The sequence below is a fragment of the Dermochelys coriacea genome, chromosome 6 (assembly GCF_009764565.3).
Source record: "Dermochelys coriacea isolate rDerCor1 chromosome 6, rDerCor1.pri.v4, whole genome shotgun sequence".
In the NCBI taxonomy this organism is placed as follows: Eukaryota; Metazoa; Chordata; order Testudines; family Dermochelyidae; genus Dermochelys; species Dermochelys coriacea.
The window spans coordinates 5,250,197-5,266,823 of NC_050073.1; the positions used below are offsets into that span (position 1 = coordinate 5,250,197).

Below are 16,627 nucleotides of genomic sequence, written 5' to 3' on the forward strand. Positions count from 1 at the left end.
TGAAATCTCATTCTCCCATAGAACTGGAGAAAACTATGTTCTAAAATTTGAATGAAATCTGATTCTACAAAATACTTCCCGTCTCCATTTTTATTTCATGCCAATAAACTTTTGTGGCCTATTCTTTGATTTGATCTTCCCTTCTCATAGTACTGTAAATGCTTTCTTTTCCTTCCAAGGAGTTGTATGGTTACAGACATTGGCTGCTAAACTAACCGGATCCCTTCTTGTGTCATTGGGACAGATTTGGGATGTGACCCTACACTATAGCACTGTTCCTTAAAAACCTGGACTGTAATTTGCTCTAGCTCTGTCAAGTTCCTTCCCCACTCTGAACAATAGGGCACAGATATGGGGACCTGCATGAAAAAACCCCCAAAGCTTATTTTTACCAGCTGAGGTTAAAACTTCCCCAAGGTACAAACTATTTTACCTTTTGTCCCTGGACCTTATTGCTGCCACCACCAAGCATCTAACAAATATAACAGGGAAAGAGCCCAATTGGAAACGTCTTTCCCCCAAAATTCCCCCAAGTCCTACACCCCCTTTCCTGTGGAAGGCTTTATAAAAATCCTCACCAATTTACATAGGTGAATACAGATCCAAACCTTTGGATCGTAAGAACAATGAAAAAGCAATCAGGTTCATAAAAGAAGAATTTTAATTAAAGAAAAAGTAAAAGAATCACCTCTGTAAAATCAGGATGGTAAATACCTTAGAGGGAAATCAGATTCAAAATATAGAGAATCCCTCTAGGCAAAACCTTAAGTTACTAAAAGACACAAAAACAGGAATCTACATTCCATTCAGCACAACTTATTTTATCAGCCATTTAAACAAACAGAATCTAATGTATATCTAACTAGATTACTTATTAACCCTTTACAGGAGTTCTGATCTGCATTCCTGCTCTGGTCCTGGCAAAAGACACACACAGACAGAGAGAACCCTTTGTTCCCCCAACCCCCCTCCAGCTTTGAAAGTATCTTATCTCCTCATTGGTCATTTTGGTCAGGTGCCAGCAAGGTTATCTTTAGCTTCTTAACCCTTTACAGGTGAAAGGGTTTTTCCTCTGGCTAGGAAGGATTTAAAGGTGTTTACCCTTCCCTTTATTTTTATGACAAGCTCTGAAACTGAAAGACAGGAAACACAAAGAAAAATTTTAGACTCCTGACATCTCCACAAAACCATCTGTGATTTCTCTTTAAGACTCTCAAGGAGCATTCCCATATGAAATGGGGTTTGGATTATATATATTGTGTGTGTTAGTTACAGAGGAAATAGAAATTATAAAGTGTTCCAGCCGCAGCTTAGTGCATTCAAATGATGTGGGAAATCAGACACTTATATGGGAAATAAAGCCAGAACTCAAAGCCATTAAACAATCATACAACTACCCACTCTTCTCCTTCCTATAAGATGCTGCTGCAAACCAGCTGCAAGGTGGGGGAACTGGCCAGCTTAGAGTGCTGGGGACTGGGAGATGGGGCATTTCCCCTTTAGGGGGCACTGTCTTCGCTTCCCATCTGTCCCCAGGGCAGGAGACTGGCTGGCTCAGAGCAGCAGGGAGTGGGACATGCAGCCTTTCTTTTCTAGTGGGTGCCACCTTCAATCTAGCCTCAGGGCAGGGGATTGGCATGCTGAGGGGAGTAGGACATGGGGTCTTTCCCTTGTAGGGGATGCCAGCTCCAATCCAGGCCCAGGGTGGGAGATTGGCTGGCTTAGGGGAGTGGCAGATGAGGCATTTCTCCTTTAGGGGCACTGGTTGATGTGACCCCAGGGTAGGGGATCTAGCTAGCTCAGAGTGGTGGGGATTGGGGTATGAGTTTTTTTCCCTCTAGAGGATGCTGTCTCTGAACCACACACAAGGCAAGGGAATTGGCTGGCCCAGACAGGTCAGAGAATACGATATGGGGCCTTTCCCATCTAGGGGTTGTCAGCTCTAGTTGATAAACTGATCATCATTATTCACTTCCAGCAAAGACAACTAGCGGCCCAGTGTTTCTGAACTGTGACCTAGTTGAAATGCATCCAGGGAAGGTCTTTATTTTGTGATTAGCCAGTGGAACGGTCTGCCACAGGATTCAAAGTAGGATCAACATTTATGTGTATTATAAGAACAACCAGAGACTCAATACAGAGTGGAGGAAATATCTACAGGGCTCTGCCAGGGCACAAGCCAGCCCTGAAGTGCCTGGTTTTAGGGGGAAACTGTCCTTCTGGACAGTTATTCCAAATCTGGCCTCTGCAAAAGGTGTGTGCGTGGGGGAGATACAGGGTTAGAAGGTCTCATTGGTCTGAGGCAGGAGGGGCATCTGGAAGTCAGGACTCCTGGGTTCTACATATATTAAGGGAGCCTCCCAGCTACTGCAGCAGTGGGAGGAATCTTGTTCCTGGTGCACAGTGGGTGTGGTCACAGCAACAGAACTGGAACTAGAACCCAGGCGTCCTGGCAAACAGCACCCTCTGCCCTAGCCCACAGGACCCTCCTCCCCAACCCCAGCAATAGAACCCAGGTGTCCTGCTCCCCTTAAAGGGTGGTGGTTGCATATTTCACCCTGACAGCCCCAATAGCTGCTTCCCCCCTGTCTAGGCTGTAGGCGGAGGGAGCTCGCCAGGGGCCCAGCCCCCCCACACTGAGCAGCCTCCTGGTAACACGTCGGAAGGAGGGCACAGGGGGGTCACGGTGGATCTGCAGCTCTCTGGTTGTGCGGAAGGTCAGGGGCTCGGTGGGACTCTTGAAGCTGCTGAGATGCATCATGGGGGGTGCTGCCAGCTCCCCCTTTCTCAGCAGCTGGTACCGCACCAGCCGTGCCCCCGGGGGACCCCTCAGAGCTGGGCGATACCAGCTCAGATATACCCAGCCCATCCAGCCCATGAGAGCCACCATGGGCAGTAGCAGCAGCAAGGAGGCCAGGTAGAGCATCAGGTGTAACAGGCAGCAATGGGCTAGCACCCAGTGGCCCCACGGTGGGCCCTCCCTGCCCTGCTGACGCCCAGCCACTGGCATCGCTGCGGGTGGGGAGGGGCACATGCAGAGGTGGGAAGCCCCCGTCGGGGGGGTGGCTGGTGGCAGGGGGTGATGTGGAGAGGGCTGGTATGGAAGAGAGGCGAGGGGATAAGAGTGGTGGTGGTGGGAGTCATCGGGGTGCTGGGGAGCCATGGAGGTGCTGGGGATGTAGGTTCTGGGGCAGTAGTGGGGGGCACAGGGTTGGTTGGGAGCAGGGTGGTGGAGGGGGCAGTAGTGATGGGCACGGGAGTGGTTGGGGGCAGGGTGGTGGAGGGGCCAGTAGTGGGGGGAACAGGAGTGGTTGGGGGCAGGGTGGTGGAGGGAGCAGTAGTGGGGGGCACAGGGGTGGTTGGGGGCAGGGTGGTGGAGGGGGCAGTAGTGGGGGGCACAGGAGTGGTTGGGGGCAGGGTGGTGGAGGGGGCAGTAGTAGGGGGCACAGGGGTTCCCTCCTCTGTCATTGTTCTATCAATATCCAAGTCTGCGTCCCCTGCTTTGCCGCAGGCCTGCTTGAACTCGAGGACGGGGCTCCCTCGGTGTCTGAGGGGCGCATCGCACACGGGGCTCCGGGGATCATTCTCGATCTGCAGCCGGTCTGACCTCTGCTCCTGGATGTAGACGCTGATGTCATTGTCCGCGATCCAGCCCCGCAGATAGGCCAGGCCACAGTCACAGCGCCAAGGGTTCCCTGCCAGGAAGACGAAGGCGAACATGTGCTCCTCAGGGAAGAAGCCGCTGGGCAGAGTGTGGAGCTGGTTCCCTGACAGACTCAGTGTCTCCAGCTCCAGCCCAGTCAACAGCCCCCGTGGCAGTTCGTCCAGGACATTATCAGACAGATCCAGGTCCTTCAACCCAGGCAGGCCCTCAAAGACCTCTTCTGGCAGCGTCCGCAGCTGGTTCCCCCGTAGATTCAGATCCTTCAGCTGCCCCACAGCCTGGAACGCCCCTGGCAGCAGCCCTGAAATGTTGTTGTGAGCCAGAGCCAGGCGGGTGAGGGCAGGCAGGCCCTGCAGGGTGGGCAGCACCCTCAGGGCATTGTGGGACAGGACCAGCTCCTGCAGCAAGGGCAAGGAGGGCCCTGTGTGCAGCGCACCCAGCCCGTTGCCTGACAGGTCCAGCTCAGCCAGCTCAGGGAAGTGCTGGAAGGAGGCAGTGGAGATGGATGCCAGGCGGTTGGTGCTGAGCAGCAGGATGCCGGTGTTCTTGGGCAGGGCAAGTGGCACCACACTGAGCCCCTGCCCGGAGCAGTTGACCTGCAGTCGGTCCTTGATCAGGTTCATCTCGGACTGGCATGGCTCCCCCGGACCCACAGCACCAGCCACAGACAGCAGGGCCAGGACGGCTAGGTGAGGTGAGGTGGGGCACAGCATGGTCTGCAGGGGAGGTCAAGAGCATTCTCAGGGCATCGACATCACAGGGCATGTTTACACTAACCAGCTCAGACTGCAACAATACAGCAACCCTGTGAATGTTAACTGAGACGTGTGACTCCCCAGTCTGGAGTGCTGGGGGACAACTCTCGGGGTGATATCCCACAATGGTCCCATCTACACTAATCCAGCTGGTGCTGCAACAGCATTGGGTCCCCTGAGCAGATACTAGCTCTAATAACAAGGGCTCCCTTGCTGCCCAGTGCCCTGTCCCATCAGGCAGGAGATCATTGCACCTGCATCCTGATCACGCTGGGGACCATCTACACTAACCCTGCTGGTGCTGTAACAGTGTCAGGGAGCTGACATCACTTACAAGGAGTTGACGCCCCCACACTGTTCCCCATACCCCAGACTGGACTAAACTCTAAAGGTTTGAATCAATCCCTGTAGTTTCCCTTCCACCCAACCCTGTATCTTCTGCTCCCCTTATACCCACAGCAGCTGGTCCAGTCAGGAAGAGACGCCACCCTCCCCCCTGGTAATTACCACATCCGGTCCCCACCTGCCTGTATCCCCTGCCCTTGCTTCAACTAGGTCTCCCAGTGCTATCTGCATGAGGGGAGCATGATTAAAACATCTTGCATTTATTGCCTTCAGCACCGGGTGAGGGATCACTTTATAAACAGCCCTTGGACCCCGTGCCATCGGTGGTACATCCCTGGATTAAACAGCTTCCCCCCATCCAGAGTTCCCCGTACAAACAGCTGCTCCACCCCAGAGGCGACTGCATCTCACTGATGATTACCCGTCCCCATGAACTCACCGGGGGTCTCTGCTGGGGTTGCTCTCCCACCTGTGTCTCCCACACTCCCAGCTGTGGATTGAGAGGTTGCTCTGGAGGCAGCTTTTCCCACTGGGCTGACTGACTGTATCAGGGATCCTGAGTCCAACCCCTCATATCAGCTTCTGCAGCTGCTGGGGGTTGGGTATGTGGTTTCCTGTGACATCAAACAGAGACACTGACCCTCCTTCCCTCATTCCTACCTTCTAGGCATTAAAAGCCCCCATAGAGGTCACATCAGAGTCCAGCCAGTTTACACACTGCTTTCTGATCCACTCCATAAACTATTGCCACACTCCAGAAACTGCATCTCAGAACCGGGCAAGGGATCCCCATACAAATAGCAGGTATGCTCTGGAAGGGGATGCATCTTGCCCGGCAAATGATGGTTGTACAACCAGCTGTCCCACTCCAGAGGCATCTGCATTACAGCACTGGGCAAGAGTTCCTTTTATAAACAGCCTTTGTGCTCTTCCCCAGAGGTGGTTGCATCTAGGTTCATAAATTCCAAGGCCAGAAGGGACCATTGTGATAATTTAGTCTGACTTCCTGTATAGCACAGGCCAGAGAACTGCCCCAAAATAATTCCTAGAGAAGAGCTTTTAGAAAAACATCCAATCTTGATTTATAAATTGTCAGTGATGGACAATCCACCACGACTCTTGGTAAATGGCTCCAGTGGTTAATTACTCTCACCATGCAAAATTGAGGCCTTATTTCCAGTCTGAATTTGTCTAGTTTCTACTTCTAGCCATTGGATTCTATTATACCTTTCTCTGCTAGATTGAACAACACATGATCAAAGATTTGTTGCCCATACAGGTACTTATAGAGGTAACCAAGTCACCCCTTAGCCATCTCTTTGTCTGTCTCTTGGTGTGAGGTGAGGGATCCCTATGTAAATAGCCCCAGCCACCCACACCAGAGGCAGCTGCTTCTCAGTGGTGTGGGATGGATTCCCTTATAAAATAGCCCTCATTCCACACCAGATCTGTGTTAGTAGCAGACGGTGATCCCAGTATAAACAGCCCCCACCACCCACTGGAGAAGCAACTCTGTCTCAGCGCTGGGTGAGGGTTCCCAGCTCTACAGCCTCTCAGCATGGCATGGGTTAATTGCGTCAGGAGATTGTGGGGGTTATTATTAACTGCGGAAGGAGTGACTGGGGTCTGGGCAAGGAGATAAATGGGGGCAGGAAGGGATTGTCCTTTGTCATCCTTGCCACTCTTGGTTCCTCTAGCAATGTCCCCTGTCACACAGGGTGGTTAGAAGCACACAGAGTCCAGTGGCTACAGTCCTGGGGTCCTGTGTGTGATCACACCGGGATTAGCTGTCTCCTCACCCCTAGATGTGCTTTCTGGCCTGTCAATGCTTTGATGTTTTGGGAGCAGGTGTTGGAGAGTTGGGGGGTGCGTCAGGGATCAGCAGAGACCTCGTGATTCCAACTCACATAAAGGGTTAGGGAGAGGGGCTCAGGCCCTTCCAGAACCGGCTACGTGGGGGAATGCACGGTTGGGGGTGGTGGTCAGGCTCTCACAAATGGGCGACGGGCCCCAGACCCTGGCACACATACACAGGAGCAGGGAGCAGGACTCAGGATGCTATCAAACTAAGTTTTCTTTAACCATCTTTATCTGCAAAAAGAAAAGGAGTACTTGTGGCACCTTAGAGACTAACAAATTTATTAGAGCATAAGCTTTCGTGAGCTACAGCTCACTTCATCCACCAAATGCATCCGACGAAGTGAGCTGTAGCTCACGAAAGCTTATGCTCTAATAAATTTGTTAGTCTCTAAGGTGCCACAAGTACTCCTTTTCTTTTTGCGAATACAGAAACACTGCTACTCTGAAACTCATCTTTATCTGGTGGTGATAGGCACTACCAAGACAGGATTGTATTCCTAACAGCCCAATATCACCTTATTTCAATTTAACTAGTTTGGAATGTGAGGATGTGACCATTCGCTTTCCAGCTTATGGCTGCCCCTGCTGCTTAGCCAAAGCCCTTAGCCTAAGAACCAGGCCTCAGACTATCCTAGTGAGAGAAGATCCATACACAGGCGGACTGTGATTTTGCTTCGTTTTATACCTCTGTAACTAGCTCAGTGATAAAAATACACCTAAGTTCTTAAAGTATAGGCCTTTACAGGCAGGCCTGCATATCTATATTCTAACACTCCACCCCTTTCTTTTCTTTTGGGATCCTCCTTCCCAGGTATCCCTGGAAAAGCATAGGACATATGGTGACACATTTCCTGATAGGGCCAGGCATCAAGGTGGAATGTGTTGATGCTCCATCTGTCCCACTGCTCCTTGTATAGTACTGTGCCCTGCACCTTCTCTCGTATGGGCATACCAGATTCCATGTACCCAGCACAGTGTTCTCTGCTGCCCACCATCCCCTTTTCCAACGACGATTCCAGGTGCACCCCCTCACCCACCAAATTGTTGTTTCAATCCTTTTATGTATGCACTACTGTGGGATGAATTCAGTCCACCCACCATCCCTTGGGGCATACGATCTATGTAATAGAATGAAAGGAGACACTGAAAAGCGCTGACTGCACCTGCTCCCACAATGGTTCCCATACGTTTGCATGTTGGGGAATATTCTCAGCTCCAGGCTAGGCCAATTTAAATTTGTGTTCTTCCAGCTTGGCATCCATATCACCTGTAGGGTTACATTCTGCAAAATGACAGGTTTCAGAGTAGCAGCCGTGTTAGTCTGTATTCGCAAAAAGAAAAGGAGTACTTGTGGCACCTTAGCGACTAACAAATTTATTTGAGCATAAGCTTTCGTGAGCTACAGCTCACTTCATCGGATGCATTTGGATGCATCCGATGAAGTGAGCTGTAGCTCACGAAAGCTTATGCTCAAATAAATTTGTTAGTCGCTAAGGTGCCACAAGTACTCCTTTTCACTCTGCAAAATGTTAACTCATCATACACCAAACATCCCAAATGGGAACCCCAAATTCATTATTATTTTAAAACATCTCTGGCTTAAAAATCATATCTCAGGATTTTTGAACACTAGAGAGTTGGTAGTACAGTTCCAAAGTGAAGTGAGCTTCTGACCCACCAAGCTGAGCCTGGTTCTGTTGTTTGATCAGAAAAGTGAGTCATGGGTTAAAACATGCAGCTGCCCTGGGAGCAACCCCTTCCCTGAGCTCCATAAGGAGGGTTCATGCTCATGGTCTTCAGAGAGAGCTAACAGAGCTGTACTCCCGAAAACTCAGGTATCTGTTCACAAGCAGGTCACTCTAATTAGCCACCATACACATTAAACCCACATTAAAAGAATAACAGAAAATCAACTAGGCTATCATATTGTTTATAAAAGCCAGCAGAAGTTGGAGGAGGACTGGTATGAACTCAGATTGTTCCAGGGAAAGGAGCCAAGAGAAGAGGTTTTCCTTTTTTAACAAGCGAGGGTAATTAGCCTTTGGAACAATACTGTGGGTAGTGGTGGATTCTCTATCACTGGCAATGTTCAAATCAAGACTGGATGTTTTTCTAAAAGATCTGCTGTAGGAATTATTTGGGGGAAGTTCTCTGGCCTGTGTTACACAGCAGGTCAGACTAGATGACCTGGCCTTGGAACCTATGAAAAAGGCAGCTCGGGTTGGCAGGATGGTGAGATGGAAGGTTCTAGAAATGGGAGGAAATGTTCAGTTATAATCAGCCCCAAATGCAATTTGATTGGTTATGGGATGAGGCTGCCACCCTCTTTCTGGATGTTGTTAATCTGGGAGATCCTAAATGGAGCAGCAGGATGTATGGACTGGAAGAAGCAAGCTTCAGCATCATGGCTGCTCTTCTACCTCCACCCCTGCTTCACCTTGGGACCCTGGGATCCACCATGACACCATTGGGCCTCCATTGTCCTGAGCATGGAAGGTGTCCCGACCAGAGAGAAGGAACCAATGACATCCGCATGGCCACCAGTTCATGGTAACTCCTGACCAACAGCTGGGATGTGAGAGACTTGAGTTCCTACTCCCCACCACCTTCATGTGTCATTTTGCGTCCCTTTCACTTCTCTTCCCTGCCTCTCTCCTTTTGCCTTCTATCTAGTAAGAGTTTGGATTAGTCAGCAAAAAAACTCCACTCCTTGCAACAAAGCTGTGAGCCTGTGACCAGAGAAGAAGCTAAAAGCAATGCCTCAAATTGCCCAAGTCTGGTAAAAGTTTGTCAGGTCTCAGAGTGGTTGATCAGAGCACAGTGCTGGGCTTGTTTTTCCAGCAGTGAGGCTACAAGTACGAGTCAGCGCCAGAAACAGAAACTGCATTTTCTACCTTTTGACCTTTCTCTCAGTACAAGTTTGTTTTTTATGAAAGGGAACAGGATCCAGCTCCAGCAGCAACAACAACCATCACTCCAGATCATTGCAGCTGACACTTTTCTCCCCAAAAGGACAGTTAATATTATCAAACTCTTCTCTAAGAGAAAGGGAATAAGTGATATTGTTACAATGAAAGCTTTACATTTCAAACTCTTTAGCTGCTTTTTCTTTTTTTTCCTTTTCCTGTTTGTGTTTGATAAGAGCTCACAGGTTTTTTTTATTGGAGGCGATTTCTATAGGAGTCACCAGCAATAACTTGACAGGAAATTGCAGACCACACCCAGGGTTTTCAGTTACAACAGTAAATAGAGTGTTTAATGACACCTTGTCCCATGCAGCGCATGAGACACCTCTGTAACGCAGCCAAATTCTTCAAAGAGCTGTGACTGACAACAATCCTATTGGAATTGGACCAGGTTTGGATTTAAAAAGTTTGCCAGTCTCATTACAGTAGCCAATCCCTCTTAGTACAGATGCAACTTACAATAGCAACAGAATACTTTTGCTGGTATAGTTTATTCCAGTTCCCCAAGTGAAATAAACTATACCAGCAAAGTTTCAGAGTAACAGCGTGTTAGTCAGTATCCGCAAAAAGAACAGGAGGACTTGTGGCACCTTAGAGACTAACAAATTTATTTGAGCGTAAGCTTTCTTGAGCTACAGCTCACTTCATTGGATGCATTCCAGCAAAAGCACTTTTATGCCAGAATAACTGCATAAGCACTAGGGAATTTGCTAGCAAAAATCACCCTCAATTAACATTGCTGTACCAGGAAAAATGTCTAGGGACATCTACACTGCACCCAGAGGAGTGATCGCAGCTAAAGCTAGCACAGCTATGCACACCTTTAATTGAGCTAGCATGTCTCGAAAGCGGTAAAGACATGGTAGCACAGACCCTGGTATGGTCTGAGTACGTTCCCTAGGTACACCTGCACTGAAGCCCATTCCACCACATCTTCAGTGCTATTTTTAGCTGTGCTAGCTAAATTAAAGACATCCTGCCCATGGCAGGAAACAAGCTCTTGGCCAGATGTCAGAGACCAAATGAAGCCATTGGGAAGGCTGGCTATAAGGCTAAGTCTACACTTAAAACATTAAAGCACTGCTGTGGCAGCACTTTAATGTGACAGAGTGGATGCACGCCAGTGCTCTATGTAAACCACCTCCACAAGGGGCATAGCTTGGAGTGCTCTCGGAGTCTGTCTACATAGGCACTTTTACAATACTGAAACTTGCTGTGCTCGGGGGTGTGTGTGATTTTTCACACCCCTGAGCGAGCAAGATACAGCATAATAAATGCCAGTGTAGACAAGCCCTAAGATTTGACAACCTGATCACTGAAAGCAGGAGCAAAGCAAACCTATTAAAGCCCTGGCAAGATAGAGGAGCTTATATGGTCACCCTAGAGACACCATTACAGGAAGATAAACCTAGGGGACAGATAAAAATATCTCCCAAATTGATTGCTGGGCAACGTACAGAAGTTGTCAACATTATAGAGTGAAACCACAAAGTGTTCACAGGGAAGCCAGGGAAAACCACAGAAGCTCATCACCTCATCATCATGGATCCAGGAGTAAAGGTGAAGGTTGAACCATACCAGATCCCTGAGGCTAAAAGAAAAAAGATTAGTCCAGAAGTTAAGAGGATGCTGGAGGTGGGAGTCACGGAACAGTCTCACAGTTGGTGGTCCATCCCAACCGTTCTGGAACCTAAGCCAGATGGTACCATGAGGTTCTGCAATGACTTATGAAAATGAAATGAGATGTCCTAGTTTGATCCCTACCCCATACCTCTAATAGACAAGTTAATTGACTAGCTGGAAAAAGGAAGATTCTTATCTACCCTCCACCTGACCAAAGGTTATTGGCAAATCCTTCTGGCAGAGGCAGCCAAAGAGAAGACCACCTTCTCTAGGCCAGAGGACCTATACCAGTATACAATCCTCCCTTTTGGATTTCATGGGGCTCCAGCAACCTTCCAGTGACTCACTGATAAGTTATTATGCCTACATGCCAAGTATGCAGCCACTTACTTGGATGATGCAATCATATACAGCCAAGACGAGGGATACCCCTAGAAAAGGTGGAAGCAGACAATATTGGATACACTGAGTAAAGTGGGTCTCACTGCTAATCTGTCCAAATGTGCAATGGATGCAAATTAACTCAGGTATATCATGGGGAATGGTGTAGTGAAACCCCATCTGAACAAGTTAGCGGTGATACAAAGTTGGCCAGACTGATCAGGAAAAACAAGTCTGAGCATTTCTGGGAATAGTGGGGTATTATAGGTGATTCATTCTCCACTTTGCCACCAGGGCATACTTTTGACAGATCTGATAAAGTCCAGAGGCCCAGACATACTAAATTAGAGCAGTGCAGCAGAATATGCTTTTGTGGATTTGAGGACAGCTCTCTGGGATAATCCAGTGCTAGTAACCTCAGAAGTTGATAATGAGTTCAGACTATAAATGGATGCCTCTGAAGTCAGGTTGGGAGCCATATTTTCTCATCTCGTACCTCATGTGACAGGGTCAGGCCAGCTGGCTACAGGAGAGTGGTGGAAGGTAGATACATTAGCCCCAGATCAAGCAGGTCTCTTTTCCCTGGGTAAAATAACAGGGACTATTCCAGAACAATCAGGAACCTGCTAGAACCAATTAAGGCAGGCAGGCTAGTCAGAGCACCTGGTTAAAGAAGACCTCCCTTCAGTTAGTGAGATGCACATAGGGAGCTGGGAGTGAGAGGCTGTGATGCTGGAGGATTGAGGAGTACAAGAGTCATCAGGAAGAAGGTCTTGTGTTGAGGATAAAGAAGGTGCTGTGGGGGAGGCCATGGGGAAGTGCCCAGGGAGTTGTAGCTGTCATGCAGCTATTACAGGAGACGTTGTAGACAGCTGCTATCCACAGGGCCCTGAGCTGGAACCTGGAGTAGAGGGTGAGCCTGGGTTCCCCTATCCCTCCAAACTCCCAATCTGACACAGGAGGAGTTGACCGGGTCTGTGAGACATACCAGAGGAGAAGGTCTAATTTGGAAAGGGATCTGGCCTGTCCCCAACCCACTAGGTGAGACAACAGAGACTGCGTGGATTGTTCTCCATTTCCCCCATGCTGGCCAGTGATGAGGTTAGCTGAGTGAATGGCAGGTTTGTGCCACTAATAAAAGTGGCCAAACTGAGGGCTGCTGTGAACCTCTGAGGTGAGCAAATCTGTCAGAAAGTGCAGGATCCACCAAGGCAGAGGAGGAACTTTGTCTCACTCAGTAGATATGCCTTCCCAGAGAACAAAAGTATGTTGTAGTGGAGAAAGAGTGCCTCATGGTAAAATAGGCCACAGAAACACTCTGGTATTACCTACTTGGACAGAGGTTTACCCTTATTATGGCCCATGCTTCCCTTAAGTGGATTCACCAGAACAAAGGAAAAAAAGCAAGAGTAGCAAGATGGTTCCAGTCACTACAGCCTTTCCACTTCAAGGTGCTGCACAGAGCAGGAATCAGGCATGTCAATGCTGAAGGCCTGTAAAGGGTATGCTGTTTCTCCATCCTCATACCCAACCTCATAATACTGAGTTGGGTCGGATGGGGGAAATATGTGACAAAATCAGACCTGGCAGCTATGAGAGTGTGTTGGAAAGCAAATATATCAGTACTAGAATGGTGAAGGCCAGTTTCCGTATGAACTGAAAAAAGGATTACCTCAGGTTAATTAGAGACACTTGAGTCCAATTAAAGACTGCTGGTGACCTTTAAAAACCCTCTACTGGTGAGAGACAGGGGAAGAGTGATGAGAAGTAACTGCAGTAAGGTTAGAAGAAGCAGGAAACTAAGACTTTTCTTAGATAGAGGGCTGTTCTTCTCCCTCAGTAAACACTGAGTTTACGTCCCTTTGGAGAAGGGCTGGTAACCAGAAGCCAGCATAATAAGTCAGTGTTCCAGTGGGAGCAAGTTTCAGAGTAGCAGCCGTGTTAGTCTGTATTCGCAAAAAAAAAAGTACTTGTGGCACCTTAACGACTAACAAATTTATTTGAGCATAAGCTTTCGTGAGCTACAGCTCACTTCATCGGCTGCATTCCAAATGAATGCACCCGATGAAGTGAGCTGTAGCTCACGAAAGCTTATGCTCAAATAAATTTGTTAGTCGTTAAGGTGCCACAAGTACTCCTTTTTCTTTTTTTAGTGGGAGCAAGTATAAGTGGGGGAATAGTCCTGCTATTGTGGGTAACTTTCCTGGCTTCTGCACTACCCCGGTGAAGTGGGCTAGCAAAAGGATCCAAGTCCTTGCTCCCACTTCCTTTACCCAGTAGCTTTCCTGCCCTTGAAGACTCCCCTTCCACTCTCCTGTCTGGCAGAGTCCTCGTAACCCCAACAAGGCTGGGCCCAGGATTCCTGGGCGGCTCGACCCCCAACCCTGCTGTGGTCACCTAGGACAGGGGCTAAGGTGTCCCCACTCCGGGGTGCTCTCTCTGCACTGGGCACTTCTCTGAACCACTGACCACTACATACAATTTAAAGCAAATGCAAGTTATTTAATCAAAAATTAATTTTAAAAAGAATAAGGAACAATGGGAAAGGTTAAAGGAAACACATAACCCCACTCGGTGGCAGGGAACATCACAAACAGCATCTCTGGAACGTCAGGGCAGTTCACAGTCTGTTCCTTGCAAGTCCCAGGCTCCTTCTCAGGCCCTGGCTGTGCTGTAGGGTTGCTGTGGGTTGGACACTTGCTCTGGTGGTGGCCACATGCTCTCAGGCTCTAAGTGGTAGGACCCTTCTTCCCAGTGTCACCCCCGCCCGGTCAGGGTTATGATCCAAACCTGACCTGCAGAGCCCCTTGGCTGAGGCATTTCCCTGTGCTGGGCCCATTGCCCAGGGTCCCCCGCTCCCCCCATGCTCACCGCACCCAGTTCCACCACTCTGTCTCTGTGCTGCTGCTCTGCCTCCAGCTCCCTGGGCTGCTTCTTTGGCTCCTCTGCCTCGGGTTGCTGCAGCTCTGCTCCCAGGACAGGTCTGCTCTGCAGGCTGCTTCTGTGACTCTGCTCCCAGCACTGACCTGCTTCCTGCTTTTTGGCTCCTCTGCTCTGGTTGGTTGCTGCAGCTCTGCTCCCAGGACAGGGTCTGCTCTCTCTGGGCTGCTTTTCCGGTCCCTCTGGATCCGGCCCAGCTCTGCTCCCCAGCTCAGCTTGGGCACCACTCTGTCTGACCCAGGCAAATCCAGCTCACACGGAGGACAGGACCTCCCTGGCCTCCTGATTAGCCTGCTCGCCCTGTCATTCAGTCTGACCTGGAGCATTGGCCTCTCCCCATTGTTCCTGGGGCCTGTCAGTCTCAGGGTCCTGGTTTCCCACTGACCCTTCCCCTTTTAGTACTGGGAGGTAGCCAACCAAAACACCCCCACTGAATGTTAGTAAGGGGGCAACAGTCTCCTTACACAAGGAATGTATGTCTTTTGTGTTGTGGGTGGTCTTTTGCTTAAGAGAATTACTTGGGCCTATCTTGAGGTCCACCTTGTAAGTATACCAAAGTTAAGCATTAAAGATTTCAGGAATATGATTTGCAAAAAGAAAAGGAGTACTTGTGGCACCTTAGAGACTAACAAATTTATTAGAGCATAAGCTTTCGTGAGCTACAGCTCACTTCATCGGATGCATTTGGTGGAAACTAGTGAACTTCCGGGAGTCTGGTGAGGCTTAGGGAAGTGAGACATGCATGTGGACTATTGGCTTGTTCTCATGTGCTGTTCTGTGCTCCTATTGTTAGGGTTTAATAATACTTTAGTTTAAGAAGGCTGCCTCATGACAGTATTAACCGCTCATCACCATTCCTAAAGGGGTTGAGGCCAATTAGTTGGTTGGTGAGCAGAGGGTTGTAGCCAAAGACCTGGTTTGGGAGTGAGAGGCTTCTGGGAGCCTCTCTCCATGGATATAATAAAACACATAGAATTCAATAGCAGAGATAGGAATAGAACCCAAGAATCCTAGTTCCCAAACCTGTGCTGATTTCTTGAGACCGTGGACTCTTGCATCAGTTACTAGTCAGTGGTTTCTCACCCAGTTTGCACCACTGTAAATTTCAGGAAGGTGCAGGGAATCTGGCCCTATTCTCTTCTGGTTCTTATCGTTCTCCCAGAACACAAACCTGTTGATCAGGAATTAGAAAGATTGGATTGTCTCTGAGCTGGTGTGGATCACAAGAATGAAAAAGGAAATGTGGGGAAAAATGTCACTAGGACAGCATTTCTTACCAGGATGCATATGGTCAGTAAGATGGGACCATTGCTACACAGTCACTTTCAGAGATTCAAAGATTCCAAGGCCAGAAGGAACAATTAGATAATCTAGTTCAATGGTTCTCAAACTTTTTTTTCCTCAGACCACTGGAAAATTGCAGAGGGTCTCAGCGGACCACTTAATGATCTTTCCAAATGTTGTTTGTACCGTTAGCTAATTATTGTAGAGCACTTTGGATAAAAGCGCTATATAAAAAAAACCTTAATAATAATTAACTATCCCTCTTGCATGCATATTATCTGCACACATAGCTCAGCTTTACGATTCTAAACAAATCTATGAGTCAACTATAAATAGGCATGCTCTCATTGCAAATATTACGACAATATTTTCTGATACTGGAAAGGACCGTAAAAGGCATTCACTCAGGCTTATGCAATTTCTCTGAGATGTCCACTCTAAATTTGATTAATACTTCACACACAGAGAACAGTAAAAATAAGTAATAAAGCGACACAAACAGCAAAACCAAACCACAAACAAACAAGTGACAACACTGAAAATACAAAGGGAAGTAAAATATCAAGTGGTTGGTTGTGGGTATTTTAAATGAGGGTGTAGGACCCACTCTGTGCAAATGCACCAGAGCCCTGTAGAAACAGACAAAGTTCTCCTGGTTTCGCATTGTGTTGTGTGTCACCAACTCAGAAACTCACAGTGCACTCATTGAGTTTTTATAAGTCCTGGAGCTCATTAACACATGACTTGGAGTTTGCAGACAGATCCCTGCTTCAGAGAGCTTGCAAATAAGGTCTTTATCCTACAAAACA

At 48.4% G+C, this 16,627-nt stretch overlaps 1 protein-coding gene and 1 long non-coding RNA gene across 2 annotated transcripts; both read right to left on the reverse strand.

Annotated features, from left to right (window-relative positions):
* Window positions 1–1,603: 1,603 nt before the first annotated feature.
* GP1BA (glycoprotein Ib platelet subunit alpha) lies at window positions 1,604–5,338 on the reverse strand. The gene is given in 3 exon segments (XM_038404087.2): window positions 1,604–3,063; window positions 3,066–4,380; window positions 5,204–5,338. Coding segments are annotated over 2 exon segments (1,845 nt in total). The 5' UTR covers window positions 4,378–4,380; window positions 5,204–5,338; the 3' UTR covers window positions 1,604–2,530.
* A 5,534-nt stretch (window positions 5,339–10,872) lies between these two features.
* Window positions 10,873–14,892, reverse strand: LOC122460790. Its single transcript, XR_006282295.1, has 3 exons — window positions 14,852–14,892; window positions 11,604–11,644; window positions 10,873–11,175 (listed from the first exon to the last, which is right to left on the reverse strand). It is a non-coding gene; the product is annotated as an uncharacterized LOC122460790 (long non-coding RNA).
* Between the last annotated feature and the right edge of the window lie 1,735 nt (window positions 14,893–16,627).